The sequence below is a fragment of the Sinocyclocheilus grahami genome, unplaced genomic scaffold (assembly GCF_001515645.1).
Source record: "Sinocyclocheilus grahami isolate Dianchi unplaced genomic scaffold, SAMN03320097.WGS_v1.1 scaffold349.1, whole genome shotgun sequence".
Taxonomy (NCBI): Eukaryota; Metazoa; Chordata; class Actinopteri; order Cypriniformes; family Cyprinidae; genus Sinocyclocheilus; species Sinocyclocheilus grahami.
Window position 1 is genome coordinate 308,785 of NW_015505528.1, and position 20,277 is coordinate 329,061.

At 35.6% G+C, this 20,277-nt stretch overlaps 1 protein-coding gene across 1 annotated transcript; it reads right to left on the bottom strand.

Moving 5' to 3' along the window:
- Positions 1 to 5,012: 5,012 nt before the first annotated feature.
- Positions 5,013 to 8,510, bottom strand: spaw (southpaw). Its single transcript, XM_016229211.1, has 3 exons — positions 8,237 to 8,510; positions 5,761 to 6,557; positions 5,013 to 5,165 (listed from the first exon to the last, which is right to left on the bottom strand). The coding sequence occupies exons 1-3, from the start codon at positions 8,508 to 8,510 to the stop codon at positions 5,013 to 5,015; spliced, it is 1,224 nt and encodes a 407-aa protein (XP_016084697.1).
- Positions 8,511 to 20,277: the final 11,767 nt, after the last annotated feature.

Sequence of the window (20,277 nt, forward strand, 5' to 3'; positions counted from 1 at the left end):
AAAAGTCTAACCTTTCATTGAAGTAAAATTAGTCGTAAAAATTTAGATAAAAGCTGTCAATAGATTAAAATTATTATTCACAATTAAAAATGTGGTTTGTTTTGTAGGTAATAATTTAGCATATTCATTATTAATTAATAAAAACCTAATAAGGTACATTGCAAAGATTTTTTAGAACACTTTACAATAATGTTCTATTTGTTAATAATAGTTTACTATATTAGTTAACATGAACTAACAATGAAAACTACTTATAAAGCATTTATTAATCTATGTTCATTTCAATTCACTAATACTTTATTAAAAATCAAAGTTGTATCTTTTCATAATATATTTAACAGATTTGAGTTCACATGAACAATGAACAGGATTTTTATTAATGTTATTAAAGATGAATAATACTGTAACAAATTATTCAGCGTTAGTTAATGTGTTATTAACGTTAACTAATAGGACCTTGTTGTAAAGTGTTACCAGATGTTTTATTGATAACTTCCCATTACTAAAAACAGGCCTACTTGTTACACTTGTCACAAAGACATTAGAGGAGAATGAAATCAGTTATATATATTTAGATTGAATGGCATTAAACTCACTAACTTTGGGAGCCCAAAAATCAACATCGTTTTTTCCTAGACATGTCACAATTATTGCCATCCCTGCAGTTATCGCCCTTCCAGTGATTTCTATTCAGTTTTCTCTTTTCTGAGGCCAGTATATCCAGTTTTGAGAGTCTTCCTCAGCATCCTTAGACCTTTCTATACTCTTACACAATATTAAATCCCTTATATTCCATATCCATTTGTAACTTAATCCAAAAGTATACTTTTATGCATAAATATTGTCATAAGCATAGTACAAGCATACTGTACACACATAGACAACTGAAGTATACTTTAGACTTTACTCTACAGATTTGCAGTGGAATCTGAATTAGTGACCAAGTGCATCCATTTGTCATGTTTCTAGCGGCCCACATATTACCTTTGTGTCACCTCTAAAAATCTTTTAAGTTTTTGTTTTTGCTCCCCATGCTAAATAAGGCTAATATTTTGATGTGTTTGCCTTATCTTTTGCCTTATATAACTCATAAGCGTTCTAGATCATTTTTATACAAATATATATATATATATATATATATACAGTGGGTACGGAAAGTATTCAGACCCCCTTACATTTTTCACTCTTTGTTATATTGCAATATTGCACTAAAATCATTTAAGTTAATTTTTTTCCTCATTAATGTACACACAGCACCCCATATTGACAGAAAAACACAGAATTGTTGACATTTTTGCAGATTTATTAAAAATGAAAAACTGAAATATCACATGGTCCTAAGTATTATATATATATATATATATAAATGAGAATTAATGGCAATTAGATTGCTAGGTTTGCTAAATTTGCTAAACATATTGGCAAAATATTTACTACTACTACTACTATTACTAATAATAATAATATTTTAACTTTACTGAAAGGTTAGATTTTTTTCTCATCTTTTCAGCATAACAGACAACATTTGTTAACAGTATGTTTGTTTGTTTTTTATACAGATGATGCAAATACTCATGGTGTGCACTATATATTGTTTTTAGGGGGAAAAAACACAATCTGTATTGGTTCTCATTTTTGATGCCAAACATTTTCACTGATATGATTAGATGTGTAATCATTTTTAGGCACTCCACACATGCTTGACAAAAAGGTGTGAACACTCAAGACACATTCTTTGCCTCTCTTAAGCTTGATGAAGACACGTAGCCACTGAGCACTGTGATCAGACTGTTCACTCTCCCACAACAGAACAGAGCTGACTTCATGCACACACACACACATACATGCACAAACTAAATATAATGTGGATTATCTGGATCTGCTGCACTTAGGTTAATCTTTTCCAGCAATTCAAGCACTCGTATCTATCTTCCGGAGGTTTTTAGAAACAACAGCCAGTCCAGTTGTAGAGCTGTAGTTGTATGCACCTCTCTTCATTATATTATATTATGCAAACAGTGATCACCGCAGCACTGGCTGGCATCTCTACTGACACTATACTGTATAAAACACAAACTTCAACCTGAAATTATCCAGTGAATTTAAAGGATGACACAAAATAATCTTAAAAACCTCAAATCAAGCATCTCATATGTATGGGAATAAAATTCAGATTCTGATAACCTAAGAGCATAATACCAAATACAGGCCATTTAATGTAGCATTTTATGTTGTACCATAGCATTGTTATTTAAATATGCATTGTCTGTGGTTATTTGTGCACCACATTCAAGTCACATGAATAAGACTAAATCTACATTTTAATGCATCACTTTGAACATTTTTAATGTTGTTCATTAAATCATTTAATATAAGGATGCACAATAATAATAAAGACATAAACAATAAATGCATGTCTTCCATTAAAATTTATTATTTTATATTATATTATTGTTTTTTAATCATCAGTTTTACAGATGGGATTATTAAAAGATTTTTATTGAGCTTGGATATAAAATTCAACAAGCTCTTTATTCATATCCTTCATGTGCTTGTGTTTTTTTCTCAAGTTTATTATTATTTTTTAAAGTTTCAGGTATTCTCATTTCTGTGGTTTGAGATTTCCAGCACTTAAGGTTGAATTTCTAGGACAAAATAAATGCAGCCACTCTGCTGGCATGAGATGGGTCCTCCCTCGAGTCCCTCCCTGAACAAAAGTTGAAACGCACAGATCAAAGTGGCTGCGTAAAAAGTATTTGGGGTCCATTCCAGTATGGCAGCAAAGATAGGTCAAATTAACCATGCAATTGTTTGATGTCTAAGCAATGGTTTAAACCAACCTCTTGCAAAAATGTGAACTGTTACAAAATGACAGAATATATTTACTCCTATTTACTACCGAATGATTTGAAATCAATATAAACGCAATAACATATTACTTATGAAAAAGGAATGCAAAATGCACACTTGCACAGAAAAGATGTTTTTAATACATCTTTTAATACGTATATATAATTATATTTAATTAGAATGCTTTGCACTTGCAAATGGGAATTTATGATCTGCTATTTGGGAACTTGGGAGTACTTTAATGTCATGGATGTACTTATAGCATCTTAGCAAACAAGACTTCAAGGGGGTGCCTGTGGGAATATAGAAGCACTGTGCTTCTTTAAAGTTTCTTTCATTTTATGTATTTATTTTTATTGCTACTATAGGTCTTTGAATCAGACAAGATTTTAAATGTCTATATAAATATATAGAAATATTCAACCCTGTACACCAGCTGAAGATACATTTACAGAATTAATAAAGAAATAAAAACTCACAAATGGATTTTTTTGGTCACCCTTTTTTTTTTACTGTTCTCTTGTAGTTGCAATATATTGCATCAAAAGAATAGTTCACCCAAAAATGAACATTTTCTGAAATTTTACTCACCCTCAGGTGATTCGAGATGTAGATGAGTTTGTTTCTTCATGTGAACAGATTTGAAGAAATGTAGCATTGCATCAATTGCTTACCAGTGGATCCTGTACAGTGAATGGGTGCCGTCATGAATGAGAGTCCAAACAGCTGAATGCTTGTTTTCTCTTGGTTGCAGGTTTTTTATAATCTTGAAGCCCTTTTAAGTGAAGCAGCTTGACATAGTAAGCATGTTAGCAGGCTCACATTTAGGCTGCCTATGACACAAAGCCTAACGACAGCTTTATTGCACACCAACCTCACAGACCACCCAACTCTAATAATGACATCTAAATACAATGTGATGATCCCGCCACCTTTACATAACACCCGCCCTTCAAATACTTTTCCTTCTTGGCACCATTTAGTACACATTCTCACAGCTCCCAACCTGGTGGAGAGGATCTGTAGGCTGACAAATCTATCATTATATTAACAATAAACTGTCACTTCTGGTCAAAATACCAGTCCATAATCCATAATAACGCTTCCTCCAGTGAAAAAGTCCAAGTTGTCGTCTCACATCAAAATCCACCCACTGTCTAGAACTATGCATTTCTAATACCTGTGTCTATATCGGTGTATATTTCTCTCCTGATTCAGATTAAATTACTTTTTCCACTGGAGAAAGCAATATTATGGATAGAGGACTCATATTTTAGCTGGAAGCAACAGTTGTCTTGATGGATATGTTTCTTATAAAGACAGCTTTTCACTTCATAAGACGTTAATTGATGGATTGGAGTGGTGTGGATTACTTGTGGATTATTGTGTTTTTATCAGCTGTTTGGACTCTCATTCTGACGGCACCCATTCACTGCAAAGGATCCATTGGCGTGCAAGTGATGCAATGCTACATTTCTCCAAATCTGTTCTGATGAACAGACAAACTCATGTACGTCTTGGATGACCTTTTCAGAAAATTTTCAGTTTTTGGGTGAACAATTCTTTTAATTTAACAATGTGTTTGTTCAGTATGGTTCTTATAGCCACAAATGTCATCAAGCATTATAAATGTCAGTTTTTACTAGCTATCGGACTTTCTTTTAAATTTTAAAACATTTTAGATTTAAGGAACAATGAGTAAACCAATATACAAATAATATAGGGATATAATGTAGGGATATTTTAAAAATGCTGATTATACAAACTACAAAGTATAAAGTCAACAAAACAAAATAAGAAATAATTTTTTGCTTTATTAGTTTTTTGTATGTTTTATATAAAACTTTATCAAGCCTGCTGATAAGGAAAAAAACTAACACATTTCACATCACATTTTATCACAATACATATCACATGTACATTAAGTAAAAATATACACTCCTTAAAAATTCCAAATACAAAATATTTACATTTATTTCTTTTAAATATTAAATATTCTCATATTTTGCACAGCATTTCAGTGGTTCTCATTTGAAATTCTCCAAAAGCACGGACTTTAGTTCAGAATAATGGAATGGAATGTTATTAAACCTTTTAAGTGTTATCAGAGTAGTCCACTGAAAGTGCATCGTCAGACTTCCATGACAACACAGCAACACACTTCATTGACAACCGCACTCCTCCACGATCATGTCCTCGTGATGGCGCATGACCACACCGTCGCCTTCATAGTACAGCATGGAGAGCGAGCTGAGGCGCGTCGGGACGCATGACGGACAGGTAACGCGCTCCGGATGGTAAAGCTTCAACAAACTCTGGAAAAAGAAAGCAACATTTTAGCACCCGGTACCACTAACTATTCCTTATTTAAACGCTACTAAAGACTAATTCTAGACTTTGTTGGTCCACTAAATAGAGAAAGAAAGAAAAAAAAAGAGATTACAAAAAAAATGCATTCTATTTTATTATTAAAATAATACAGTAGCATAATGATGAACATCTTCCTGTAACACGCAAATGTCTTTTTTATAAATCAACATAAAATTACGAATTATACAACAAATACTAAATAGCTAACAAAATATTTTCTAAGAACGTTTTGCTTAAGTTATGAAAACGTTATTTCTGAATTTTCTTTTAACACTAAAAATGTTTTTAATAGGCTTGTTTAGAAAAACATTTTATATGAATGCTAAGGAACACTCCATTTATAATTTTTATCATGTGAATTATAGGATTTGTTGAATGTTAGGCCTATCTGAATGTTATGAAACAAAAAGTAGCCTAATGTTAAAAATGTTAAACAAACGCTGTTTGAAATTTCCGGGGGTTTTTTGCGCAAAATTTTTTTTTTTTTTTACTTTTGACATTGAATTAAGCACGCTGCTGGCCTACTGTTAAGTATCTCACCTGCATATAAGCATGGTTTGTTGGGTTGAAAGACTCATCCAATGGACTTGGACATTCTCCTTCGCAGCGGTAAGCATTATAACGCTTAGGGTGCACGATCCATTCATCCCATCCAATCTGATCAAAATCCACCCACATATCAACTCGACGACAAAGTGATCCTTGTTGTTGCTCTAGAGGCGATATTATTCCCGTCGCGTTTCTATCATCCGTAGTGCGCATCCTTTCGACCCGGTTCCTTTTGTGGCGACGAGCTTGAGCTGCGTCTGGTGCCCGGTTCAAGACGACATATTTGGAGTGCGCCACTGTATTGATCAAGCTGGAGGCACGCTGCTGGCCACTGTGGGAAAGTTTGTTTTTGTAGAAAACTACAATCATAACTCGTTCTGCTGTGGGATGCTGGATTTTTCTTCTCCAGCTATTTGTAACAGGTTCAGGTAAGTCTTCCCCGCTTCCGGTGTCCTCTCCGGCATCAGGTGTCGGGATCTGTTCAGGTGCCTCGGTTCTCTGATTCAACCAGTGCTCGAGTAACTCCGTGACATTGAAAACTCTCCAGGACGATGTTGAAGTGCCGGGCACCGACTTGATGCTGCCTATAAAAAGTCGCTTATGGTGACAAAACACAGAGTCAGACTCACAATCCTGTGTCTGTAAGTGGAAGATGTCCACAATAACGCGTCTGGATGCAGAAAACGCTGGCAGCCGGATGCGGAGCTCTGAAAGTTGAATGCTGTCTCTCGCTGAGAGGGAAGACATGTCGAAAGTGACGGACCATCGCTCACCAATTTGATGACAGTCTGGAAAATAAACAGAAAATATTTGAATCCCCTCTTTAGCTACACATTAGGTCAAATAAACTTACCCAGCATAGAAATTAATGGAGCATTCACACAAAATATGATTTCTTGCATTCAAAGGTTGACGAAGCACAATGAAATGCTCCAAACTAGCTATTTTAAGAATTATCTGACACTTTTCTAAAAAAAAAAACTTTTTTAAAAACCCGTTAATTAAGTGACATTTTCTGAAAAGAAGAAAAAAAGAATTATCTTCCTTTAAAAAAATGTTCAAACTCGATCATTGCATCGATTTGCTTCTAGTAATAGTCCTATTTTAACTTAATAAGAACGCGTCATGTGTGAACATCCCCTAAGTCATTGACAAAATGTTAAGTAAATAATATAGCCAAATAAATTATTATAATTTTCATAAAGAAAATGAAGCCTAAATGTAGAATGTCTAACTTCTTTTGAATTGTGCCACCTTTTGTATTCAGCATAACTAAATTGACCTTTTCTCAATTACTGTAGGCTAATAAAGTTTTACTTTTACACTTCCCATTACTTTTAGAGATTATTAAAAAATTCTTCATTTAAATTCGGTAGTGAAATGTAGTCAGTTTATTTTCACCAGGCTTCATGAGTTTGATTCAGTACCGCAACAAGAGTTTCTGTCAGCGTGGCCAAATGTCAGCACACTGTCAGGAAGGACGAGCTGCTTGACAAGCGATGTGTATTGAACCTTGCGTTCAAACAGACGTCTGAAGGGCTAATACACACACCCGTGTACATAAAACAGCCAGCTCTTTAAAGTTGAATAAGCACTGTGACACTACTGAGTTGTAAAATCTAAGGGTCAGATAGCACGAGAGCGACGGACCTGATAATGAGCCCACAAGTACCCCAGATGCTGTAGCTTTACTCCCTTTAAAAATCATGTGTTTTTATTGAACAAACCTAAGATATTCACGTCCTAGTTACTAACACAAAATCTTACTTGCTTGCTTGTATTTGGACCTATAGACTATTCTTGACAAATTACAAACTTACTTGTAGGCGGATGCAATATCATGGTACTTTGGTACACAGCAAAATCCCCAGAGTTAAATCAACTCCGCTCAGAGTGCATATTGTCCCAATCTACAGTGTTAAAGTAACACTGAAGCCGAGTTAAAGTTAATGGGATAATTAAGCAATTAATTAATTGATAAGGGAGCATTAGTAAAGAAAACCCGCTGTTAACAATGTTGAAGATGAACAACTACAGCTCAGGTTTTTAGACATGAAAATATATCACATAATCCTCAACAGTGGTAACTCTGCTTCAGTGTTACTTTAACACTCCGTAGATTGGGACAATATGTACTCTGAGCAGAGTTGATTTAACTCTGGGGATTTTGCTGTGGCCTATGGTAACCTACTGATAGAATGTACAGTATACCTTGAATGCAATCTAAGTCGCTTTGGATAAGAGAGTCTGCTAAATAGGCCTACATACAAAAATGTAATGAAAAACAAACTATGGTGCTGATGAATGATTAGTCATTTCATGTGCAATTTGCATGCACTAAAAGGTAAAGACTTGCTTCCAAGATAGCACATGCCCAAATGACATGGTTGTATCATTAAGTACATTTTGCATACAAAAATTATTTAGGAAGGTTAAAGAAAAATGCGTATTGTAGTGCGTGTTTTACCTTGTGCAATCAGGCTTAGGACGAAGTCAGACTGATGAAGAGTTGGGTTGTCGACACTGGCTGGAGTAGTTGCCATCGTACCGCTGAAGTCTCTGTATAACTGCATCATGTACAGCGGGGACCTTGGATACGACTGGAGACTTAAGTCGGAATATGAACCTGCGAAGACTTTACGATGTTCTCCCATGAGTGCGCCGCGATTATCGATCTTCACGCAGCCAGCGTGCATCAAGGAAACTACCAAGACAGCGTGCAATATTGGCAGGGTTTCCATTGCGATTCAATAAAGTTTTCAATAGTGAACCGATCGATCGCGTCCGATTCCTCCTCCTGGCTCGTCTGAGTGATCAGGGTGGCAGAGCTGTGGACAGTGCTTTTAAAGTGTTCAGCCGGCCCCTGATGACCCCTGTCATCCTGTAGTCTCCGCGGAATCCCTCTGATCCATGAGGCACATCAGAGGAGAGCAGAGCTGTCAAGTTCACTGCTTCTCGAAACTGTGCAGGCATTTATTTGCGCGAGGCGTGACACTCTCGTGCTCTAATGTGCCAGTGACATCCTTTGATTTTGGGCCACCCAAAGTCAGACGATCTTGTTAATTCAAAATTTTATATGAATTCAGCACAGGCCTAATTAAATTACGAATTAGCCTATTATTTTGAGGCTATTATTACTATATGCAATATGTTTTTAACAGCGAATGTGACTACTTTGAAATCAAATTAGGTATTTATTTATATTTTAAGTGGCAATCAGGTATTCTGTAATATTAAAATAATGGTAACAGTTTATTTTAAGGCCCAATTCTCATTTAAACTAGCATAGGCTACATATTACTAGCACAGTGGCTGTTTATTGGTACTTAAAGCACATAATAATGCCTTATTCTACCATATTTTAGATGATCCCAACTTAACTGCCTTACTAACTATTAATAAGCAGCAAATTAGTAGTTTATTGAGACAAAAGTTGTAGTTAATAGTTAGTTAATAGTGAGAATTGAACCTTGAAATAATGTATATATATATATATATATACTGTTTATATACTTATACAATTAAGTATGTTAAGTATATTGCAATGAAAGAAAATTTTACTATTGAATAAAAAGACAAAGAATGATATTGTTGTGTGATGGTTGTGTACTGTTTTAATTAACACAATATCTGTAGTCATTGAGGGGGGCACGTTCCCAATATTTGATATTCTTCATGCTGCAAAGCATGGATCTATGTGTTTTAGGACTATGAAAAGTTTAAAAAGTTAAAAATATAAAAAGTAGAAAATAGTACGGGTGCAACCTCTAGTTCACAAAACCCGGCATGAATTCCAGCGCGATGCAGTTGGTGAAAGAATGCGAGGTAAGATATAAGGTATACAGCAGCAAAACTGTTTTACGATAGAAGAATTAAATGTCCTTTTTTTTATTCCCTTAGACCCCTTTAAATCCTGTATTTATTTGTTGTTACTTGCCAGGTTTTACTTACCTGGTGAGTTTATTATTAAAATTAACATTCAAAGTGATAAATATAAACAAAAGGCTTTACCTCTCAAGAACTGAAGCATAAGAATGTTTCCAGATGTTTTCCTATTAAAATAACACATTTTTGTGTATTTTCACAGTCACAAAGTCTTTTTAATGTGGCACACGGGTGTAATATGGAATCAATCCCGATGACAGTGAACAATGCGGCTGTGAGAGGGTCCTATGATGCAGCTTTGACAGAATCCTTTTGTGCCAGAGCAGCTTTAGTAGGAACATCTGGGACCAGGGGAGAGAGGAGCTCTGGAACTGAACATCTGGGACCAGGGGAGAGAGGAGCTCTGGAACTGAACATCTGGGACCAGGGAAGAGAGGAGCTCTGGAACTGAACATCTGGGACCAGGGAAGAGAGGAGATCTGGAACTGAACACCTGGGGCCAGGGAAGAGAGGAGATCTGGAACTGAACATCTGGGGCCAGGGAAGAGAGGAGCTCTGGAACTGCAGCTGCTTGGACACCAGCGGGCATTAGTGTGACCCAGTCTGTCATGCCAGGAACCGCTGATAAACTTTGCAACTGGCTGCCATGACACAGAGCTCTGGAACTGTAGCGGGTTCTGGGCTTGCAGCAGCAGGAACATGCAGGCCAGGCCAAGAAGCTCTGGGACCAGGGTGGCTCTGAAAATGTGCACTATAAGTAACCTCTGTGGTTCCTTTGATTCTGTCCTCTCTGACCTCAGCAGGTTCTGGAGCAGCAGCATCAGAAATCTTCCGGGGCAATTTCTAGAGATTTCAGTGATTTCTGGGCGGCCCTGACAATATCTCTGGGCCCAAAGCAGCTGAGAAAGGGAGCTCTGTGGGCACGGCTGAAACCTCTGATGCATCCATGACACAGATCTCTGGGACGCATACGCCAGAGGCAGGAACCAGTGGAGCAGCAGTGAAAAGAACTTGTGGACGAGCTTGACAGAGAGCTCTGGGTGATTCTATTTTTAAAGGGGTCTTATGATGTTGCTAAAACGAACATTCTTTTGTGTATTTGGTATAATGAAATGTGTTTTTGCGGTTTAAGGTTCAAAAAACACATTATTTTCCACATATCGTACATTATTGTTTCTCCTCTATGCTCCGCCTTTCTGAAACGCGTCGATTTTTACAAAGCTCATCGGTCTGAAAAGCGATCCAGCTATCCAGTGCGATGTGATGGGCCGAATACCTCAAGCGTGTGACGGAAATGTTACACCCCTTGCCCTGTCCGGCCGGAGCGACGAGACAAAAACATTAAAACCCATTATAAACGAGACATTTGTTGCATCCAGTGGGGACATAATTACGGATTATAATGACTTATACTGTCTTTTTATGCTTTAGAACATTCTTTTGTGTATTTAGTGTAATGAAATGTGTTTTTGCGGTTTAAGGTTCAAAAAACATTATTTTCCACATATCGTACATTATTGTTTCTCCTCTATGCTCCGCCTTTCTGAAACGCGTCGATTTTTACAAAGCTCATCGGTCTGAAAAGCGATCCAGCTATCCAGTGCGATGTGATGGGCCGAATACCTCAAGCGTGTGACGGAAATGTTACACCCCTTGCCCTGTCCGGCCGGAGCGACGAGACAAAAACATTAAAACCAATTATAAACGAGGCATTTGTTGCATCCAGTGGGGACATAATTACGGATTATAATGACTTATACTGTCTTTTTATGCTTTGCGTTGCATCGCGTAAACATAAAACCATGTCTGCATTTGTGATCGGAGAAATGACAAACAACAAGTGCTACTCTACACTGCTCAAAACTCGCGTTTGAATCATCAGTGACAAATTCTTTAAATGTAAAAAACTTACTTACAGTCTGTGAGTCAGAAGTACACAGTACAGTGTAAAGGCACTAACAACGCCCCTTAGCTGTTAGAAATTCACTGTAAACCACAGCTTCTTGGGGCATATTGCTTTTATAAAAATGGTTAACTTATTCCATATACGTAGTAAGGTTTCACAAAATAAAAAAAGTTTTATGATATTAATAAAAACATTATTCTTCAGCCAAACAATGTAGTTCCTCAGAAACGGTTGTGGTTCCAACAAAGTGGTTGCGAGCAACACACAAATGTAAACAAAAGATGTATGTTTGTAGAGTAATTTACAACAGCTTTGAACTTTGCTCAGCCAATCAGAATCAAGGACCGGAACTATGCGTTTTATAATGTTACAAAAGCTTTTTATTTCAGATAAATGCTGATTTTTTTTTTATATATATATATTTCTATTCATCAAAGAATCCTGAAAAAATGTACTTAACTGTTTTAAATACTGATGATAATAATAATGATAATAATAAAAATAAAATGTTTCAGCAAATCAGCATATTAGAATGATTTCTGAAGGATCGTGTGACACTGAAGACTGGAGTAATGATGCTGAAAATTCAGCTTTGATCACAGGAATAAATTACATTTTTTAATATATTCAAATAGAAAGCAGTTATTTTAAATAGTAAAATTATTTTAAGATATTACTGCTTTTGCTGTATTTTTGGGTCAAATAATGTGTGTGTGTGTTTGTGTACCTGGTATTTATCACGTTATGGGGACCAAATGTCCTCACAAGGATAGTAATACCAGTACATTTTGACCTTGTGGGGACATTTTTGAGGTCCCCAAGAGGAAACAAGCTTATAAATCATACAGAATGAGTTTTTTTGAGAAAGTAAAAATGCACAAAGTTTCCTGTAAGGGGTAGGTTCAGGGGTAGGGTTGGTGTAGGGCAATAGTACATACAGTTTGTACAGTATAAAAACCATTACGCCTGTGAATTACATTTTTTAATATATTCAAATAGAAAGCAGTTATTTTAAATAGTAAAATTATTTTAAGATATTACTGCTTTTGCTGTATTTTTGGGTCAAATAATGTGTGTGTGTGTTTGTGTACCTGGTATTTATCACGTTATGGGGACCAAATGTCCTCACAAGGATAGTAATACCAGTACATTTTGACCTTGTGGGGACATTTTTGAGGTCCCCAAGAGGAAACAAGCTTATAAATCATACAGAATGAGTTTTTTTGAGAAAGTAAAAATGCACAAAGTTTCCTGTAAGGGGTAGGTTCAGGGGTAGGGTTGGTGTAGGGCAATAGTACATACAGTTTGTACAGTATAAAAACCATTACGCCTATGGAATGTCCCCATAAAACATGGAAACACAACATGTGTGTGTGTGTGTGTGTGTGTGTGTGTGTGTAAATATAATATTTATCACGTGGGGGAAAAGCAATCAATCTACATTTTAATAATTTGTGATGGTGCTTTTTATATTGTGTGTAAACGATAAAGAGACTTGTTTTATGTTGAAAGCTTGTCATTTACCATCACCTCCTGGATGGGGCCTCATCAGTGTCCTGGTCCACCTCACCCTGCTCCGCCTGCTCACCCTGAGCTTTGATGGACTTGGGGCAAAACAAACAAGAGAAAAAAAGAGGCAAACCTCCGAAACCCCTCGTTTCCTACTTATGCTTTCTGCCTCTTTTTCTTTGGATTCGCTCTCTCTCTCTCTCCTTCCCGCCTCCCTCACTGATATAACCACAGGCTGAGGCGTTCCGTCAGGACGAGGGTGGATCTCCGCCGTGTGGTCGGTGGGTGTCGGTGTTGTACTGGGTTTGTTGTTTTGTACATTATTGTTGTTCAATAACCTTTCATGTGTGTGTCTGTCTCGATACTCAAGCAAAATCCCTTCTGGAGGAAACTGATATTTCCTCAAAATAAAACTGCCAATAACTTCCAAAATTAGCCCCTCCCTCTGTGCATGGCGCCCCTTAGTACAAGGTCAATCTTACCATACATAACTACATAACAATAACCAATGAATGGTAAGGGTTTTTTTATGTCATGTAAGGCTTTCTATGCAAATAGACCTATCTAGCGAATCAGGAAGATTGCTGGCTGGTGATTAAACTAGCTACTTCCTCATCAAAAAACTATAAAAACATTTGTGCGGCTCATCAGGTGAACGCAGAGGTTTGTGGTATATTGACTACAGTGCAGGAGCACTTCTCACTGCAGAGCACTGATTAAAACATCATGCAGTTTGTCTGCATCACTTGTTTTCTCTTCACTTCTACCTTGACTTTAGGTAAGAGTTTTTACATGTTAAATAAAGCCGACTATATTTTGCATGACCATAGCAATTAAACTGAATCATTAAAACGCTTAATATTACTAAAAAAGGATTAAGCTAGGAGTTAAATTAAGGTTTAATTTATACTTAAATAATTTTATAATGCATCATTTTTTTTAAATTAAGACTTAAATAATAGCCTTCAATATATTTCTTCGCTTTAATATACCTCAAATGAGCTCTTCAATTTTTCGAAGGCAGTCGATTTCCTGGTGTTTCAAAGTCAAGTTGTTTCTATAAAACTACAAAATATTAGTTATTTAAATACTTTACATGCTCTGGCTTCTCTATAGGATGGGCAAGAAGTGTAGACCTTCAGCTCACAGAACCACAAACACCCAGCCTTTCCATGGTGAGTGACCAATGATTGAAAAACAACAACTTGCATGTACAGTAAAATGCGGATGAAAATAAATATTCTATGTGGATCAGTTCGTTTACACCAGGGGTGCCCACACTCGGTCCTGGAGGGCCGGTGTCCTGCAGAGTTTAGCTCCAACCCTAATCAAACACACCTGAAGCAGCTAATCAAGCTCTTACTAGGCATAGAAACTTCCAAGCAGGTGTGTTGAGGCAAGCTGGAGCTAAACTCTGCAGGACACCGGCCCTCCAGGACCGAGTTTGGGCACCCCTGGTTTACACTGTTCATAAACTGAGAATGCTGCGACTACCTGATTACATAACCTATATTTTTGTTTATATTATAAACTACTGGCATACACTGTCTTAAGTTAATTTATATAATTATATTTAATAGACTTTTAATTTCAAATGTTTTTAAAATAACGACCAGTTTTCATTTTCGGGTCAACTACTTTTTGAAGAGATTACTCTTAATACTGTTTTTTCCCCATGGGAAAAAAAAGGCAAATTGAACATACTAGACTAGGGTGTAATCAACTGAATTTACAATTATTATTATTATTATTATTATTTACCAAAGGTCTTATTTACTTATTTAAATATATGTAAATATGTTTGTTTGTCTATATAGAACCTAGTTGTTTCTGATCATTTATCTTTGTTTATTATTTGCAAGTGGCTGCTAACGTTATTTCTTATGTTGCACAATAGCAGTGAAGGTCGTGCTAATAACATTACACATTATTCCTCATACAGGTACATGCTTGATCCAAATCTAAATAAATAACACGTAAATCTGGAAAGCATCACATCAATAACATAGGTTCGGGTTCTACTAAGATTACTTCATCAGGTTCTACTCCACTTGGACCATTAGTAGATAAATTGTCAGTATGTTGTATCCTGTCTTATGAATACTATTTGTATAAGGTTGGTTGCAGGCTGCAGAATGCTATACTTATAAGGTAGGTTGCAGAGAATTGCAGCTCTTGATAGATCATATCAACATCTGTGAACTGTGAAACTTAAAAGAAGATCTGAGAATATTTTACACTTCCTCCTTTCTAGTAAAGATAGATTTCTCTTTCACACATACAACCCTAAAATAGAGGTTGTGGTTTTATGATAGAAACAGTATCACATGGTATACACTATTCCTTTGCACATTTTACAGTGCAGCCAACAAACTAAGCACTGAAATGCATTCATATTGAAATTTGGTTAAATATCTAGTCAGGTTTTATTCATATTACATCAAATAGTCCACAAAATATAACTTTGATGACTGTAAGTCAACATGATATTCCACTGTCCTCATTCTTTAGATGAACATGTGCACCGATTGCAAGAAGATTGTACAGTTGTTGACAGAAATCCTCTCCAATCAAGACTCACAGGTGAAATTGTGATTGTGATGTTTACTAATACTTAGATTTCATTCATATTCATTTAATTTAATTGAACACTTTTGGTAAATCAGTGTTTAAGTCGTTTTAGTCCATAGTTTGAATTATACCTTTTCTTTGTTTTCTATATGCCAGACCAAGTAAATACCTCCTGTACAACACAATCTCATGGCAATTCATATCTATTTTCTGTTTTAGAGTAGTGAAATTTGCAGTTGCATTATTTTCAAACTAAAAAGATAGTTTTGTTTTCTTATGGCAGTTAAGCCATGTGAGGTAGTGTTTGTCACTGTAATAATTTGCTTTGAATGGATGTTTCCACTGAATTACATTATTTAAACTCATTGTTACGAATGATTTGGAGTTGTTTGTACAACGATCTTGATTGTTCCCTTTTCACAGCATCTCATTGAAAAAGCTCTGGACACGTTTTGCTATGAACACCCCGTCATCCCTTTGTGTATGGATGGAGCAAAGACATACGTACATGTGATCATCAGACATTTCAGTGCATTTGCAGTGAGTACTTCTCAGTTTAACATCATGACAGTGGGTGATTTTAGAAGCCAGAACAATTTTAGGGGTTTTATTTATTATATTAAACACTTGGCTGAATATTGCAGTGCTATCCGACTACAATGGAGATTTATCATCCAAGATCTGACTTAATTTCTTTCTTAAATCTAAATATCTAAAATATCTAAACATGAGTAATATATATTTTTTACATTAATAATAGAATCCATTCACTAAGAAACAGAATGTTTTTGCCCTCATCACAGAATCAAAATGGTGACATATGTACAGTGTTGAGACTGTGTGGCAGCCAGTCTAATAAGAGAAAAGCACCATCAGAGCTCACCGTTGGCCTGAATGAGCATGGTTTGCTCTATGCAAAACCCTCAAGAGGAACTAGTCAAGAGGTACGAGTTAGGTCAAAGTTTGTGTGTGTGTGTTTATGTATAAAAGATTTTGAGGATTTTTTTTCCAACATCCATCTTCAAATGGGATTGTTTCATTCCTAAAGTTGCTTGCACACTTGTGGACTAAAGATAAAAGTATTATGGCATGTCTGTCAATTGACTTAATGAAGCTGCTTAGGGGTGGACAATACAACCAAAATCTTAAACCGTAATATTTTAAACATGGCAGTGATACACATCACCTTAAACTTTTTAAAAGGGGGGTTTCGTAGCAAGGTTCTTTTGGTTTCCCAAAGGAACCTTTAAGTGGGCAATTCTTAAAAGAACATTTTTGAAAAACTTTTAATCATCTTAAATAGCCTACCGTTTTCCACTATAAAAAACCTTTTGTGCAATGGAAAGTTTACATGGATGTTAAAGGTTCTTCATGGAACCATCAATGCCAATAAACAGAGCCGAGTAGATTACTTACAAAGTGTAGTCCATCACTGGTTACAGATTACATGATGAAAACTGTAGTTAGTAACGTAATCTAGGTTACTCGTTTTAGGTCATTTTTTCTGACTACTTTTAAGTTACTTTTAGAAAATTTTTTATCTAACTTGTTTTAAACCTACCATTAAACATACCATATTGATATAAAAAAAATTAAGAGAAATAGGTCACACTTTATATTAGGTGGCCTTAACTACTATGTACTTACATCAAAAAATTGGTACAATGTACTTATTGTGTTCATATTGTATTGCAAAACACTTTTGCATTGAGGTGGGATATGGGTAAGGTTAGGGACAGGTTTGGTGGTAAGGGTAAGTTTAAGCGTTTAAGTGTCCCTGTGGCTCAGTGGTAGAGCATTGCGTTAGCAGCACAAAAGGTCGTGGGTTCAATTCCCAGGGAATACTGTTGTCCATACTGGTAAAAAATATATTGCCTGAATGCACTGTAAGTCGCTTTGGATAAAAGTGTCTGCTAAATGCATTAATTATTAAATTAAGGTGTAAGGGATGATAATTATAAATGTAATTACATAAAGGTATTTTTAAAAAATATAAGTACAATGTAAAAATATGTATGTACACAATAAGTGCATTGTACCAAATTATTAATTTAAATGTAAGTACATAGTAGTTAAGGCCACCTAATATAAAGTGGGACCGAGAAATAACATTTTTTTCAGCATCATAAAATGCATTAAACATTCCATTAAACCAGGGTTTGCCAAACTGGGCTGTAAGAACTGCAGTGGGTTTGAGAGTAAATAAAAAGCACATGATTGATTAGGTCATAAAAATGTAATGTAAATCATTTTAACACTTGAACAATAAAAATAAAAATATTTAATTTGTATTACCTGCATGTCAGTGTGATCATTAAGCACCCTCCAACTGCAAACAATGCAAATGTGTTGTTAATTTGAAATATTAACTTCCTCAGAGATATTTCAAGTTAATGTTTCAAGTCAGAGGGGTTTAGCTGACAAAAATTATTTGGGAATCCCCGAATAACATTAACAAACATTAATAAACATGAAAACAATGACATTAGATGCCCAAAGTATTTCAGGTTTGAAATATTGTTGTCCAGAATCAACAGTTACTGAAGGTTACTGCATATGAAGACATATTGTTTCACAGCTATACATCACCAGTGTTTTACTTGCATAATTATTTGTTTCACACACACAGTCTAACTGCTTAAGAGGACGCAATGTATTGCAAAATTATTTACATGATAATTCTATATTATGAATATAGTCAACGCTAAATGGTATGACACAGTACGATCTTTACAGAGGAAATTTCCAAAGAGAAAATGGAGAATCAATAAATTATGAATGATTTACTGCCATTGTGGGAATAATATGTAATACATAACAAGTAACTGTAATCTGATTATGAGCATTATAAAATATAATATACTGTTATGAGTACTTGATTTTTGGAATCTAATTACGTAATCCAGATTACATGCAATCCTTACCCAGCTCTGAAAAGCGTTTATTTTAAGAGTGTATAGTACTTCTATCTGAAATATGTTTGTCACTACACCAAATGTTATTAATTGAAAACAAAACCATGCAAATGTCATTATACTCAATATTACTGCGTAAAAAAATGTATTACATGCATAACCAATTTTACCCACATACACTCAAATGAAAGGCGATAATTACTATAGCAGATCTCATCTGGTTGGTCATTTATATCATCGCTAACAGTAAACTATTCTATCGCTCAGCTCTAAACTGCTATTTATAGCAGGTTAGAGCTTAAAGGGTTAGTTCACCCAAAAATGGAAATTAGCCCATAAATTACTCACCCTCAAGTCATCCTAGGTGTATATGACTTTCTTCTTTCAGACGAATCCAGTCGGAGTTATATAAAAAATGGTCTTTGATCTTTCAAGCTGTTTAATGCCACTCAGCGGGTGTTGCATGCATCAGTCCAAAAGAAGTTAAATAAAATGCTCCCATCCATAAAAAAAAGTGTCTCACACGGCTCCGGGGGGTGAACAAAGGCCTTCTGTAGTGAATCGATGTGTTTTTGTAAGAAAAATATCCATATTCAAAACGTAATAATCACTTTAATGTAGCTTGCGCTCACTGTTGTACACGGAAGCAGCTCCGTGCGGATGAAGTATGAGGTCAGCTTTGCGTATGCGCTGCTCAGAAGTGACGAACGCGGAAGCGCAGCGGCGAGATCAAAACAAAACAACGGTCACTAATTAGAAGTACAAAACGAGGATTTGTAAAGAAGAATGTCAGAGGATTTCGATCCTCCCTCCACATGCCATCTGCACTGCGCTGGGCCTGTGTCTGTTCCCAGAGACACCACTATGTGAGTAGCATGAGTGACAGCAGAGTAATGCGATCTTTCTTCCTGTTCAAACAGAACTGTACAGCATGGCGCAAGCAATGCCAATGTCATGGTTGTGATTCTCAAGAAAAGCAAGAACTGAAATTTGAAATAAAAATGTGCACCTTGAATTCGCTTTGGATAGAAGCATCTGCCGAATCAATGTAAATCTCAAGGCAATTTATAAAAATGTTACATTGTGGTCAATTCATATGAATTTGTGCAATCACATTCATATGGTTTCTGCCTAGACTTCATTGCAGTTAGGTTTAGAGGGTGGAGCTTCATGCTTGATTTTTATTTTATTTTTTTCTAAAAATTGCATGTTTTCAAATGTATCATATCACATCGTTTCTCGTGAGAATGGGATGTTTAATGAGCAGTCTTATTGCAGAAAAGATTTTTTTAACTTTGACAATCAATATAAATCTGGATGTTTACAAAATATGACCTAATTTTATCTTTACATTTTTTGCATACTTATTGGATCTTTGTTTTCAATTAGGCAAATCACTTGCACATGCACTGTAAAAAAAAAATATAAAAAAAGTAGCCTACTGATAATTTGTTGCCAGGACATAATCTATTAATTTTACGCAATTCAATTTCCGTTAACCTTAAAATACAAAGCAATGGCATGCGAAATTCAAAATACAATTTGCGAAATATAACCTGCTTTTTTAAAAATAGCTTTCACATTATTTGCACCATTATTTGCGCGCTGTTGTCAAAGACTTTAGATATTCAAAGACAGTGCACTTCTGTTACTTGAATGAATGGGAGAAAGTGCAAAGCACAATATGGCAGAATAGTTCCGCCTTCTGAATAAAAGAGCTAA

Excerpts from the sequence above, each read along its gene's own strand:
- spaw (XM_016229211.1), bottom strand. The coding sequence starts at position 8,510 with ATGGAAACCCTGCCAATATTGCACGCTGTCTTGGTAGTTTCCTTGATG. Across the intron at positions 6,558-8,236 it reads CCTAAGCCTGATTGCACAAG|ACTGTCATCAAATTGGTGAG; the intron begins GTAAAACACGCA and ends TTTATTTTCCAG. Across the intron at positions 5,166-5,760 it reads CAAACCATGCTTATATGCAG|AGTTTGTTGAAGCTTTACCA; the intron begins GTGAGATACTTA and ends TTCTTTTTCCAG.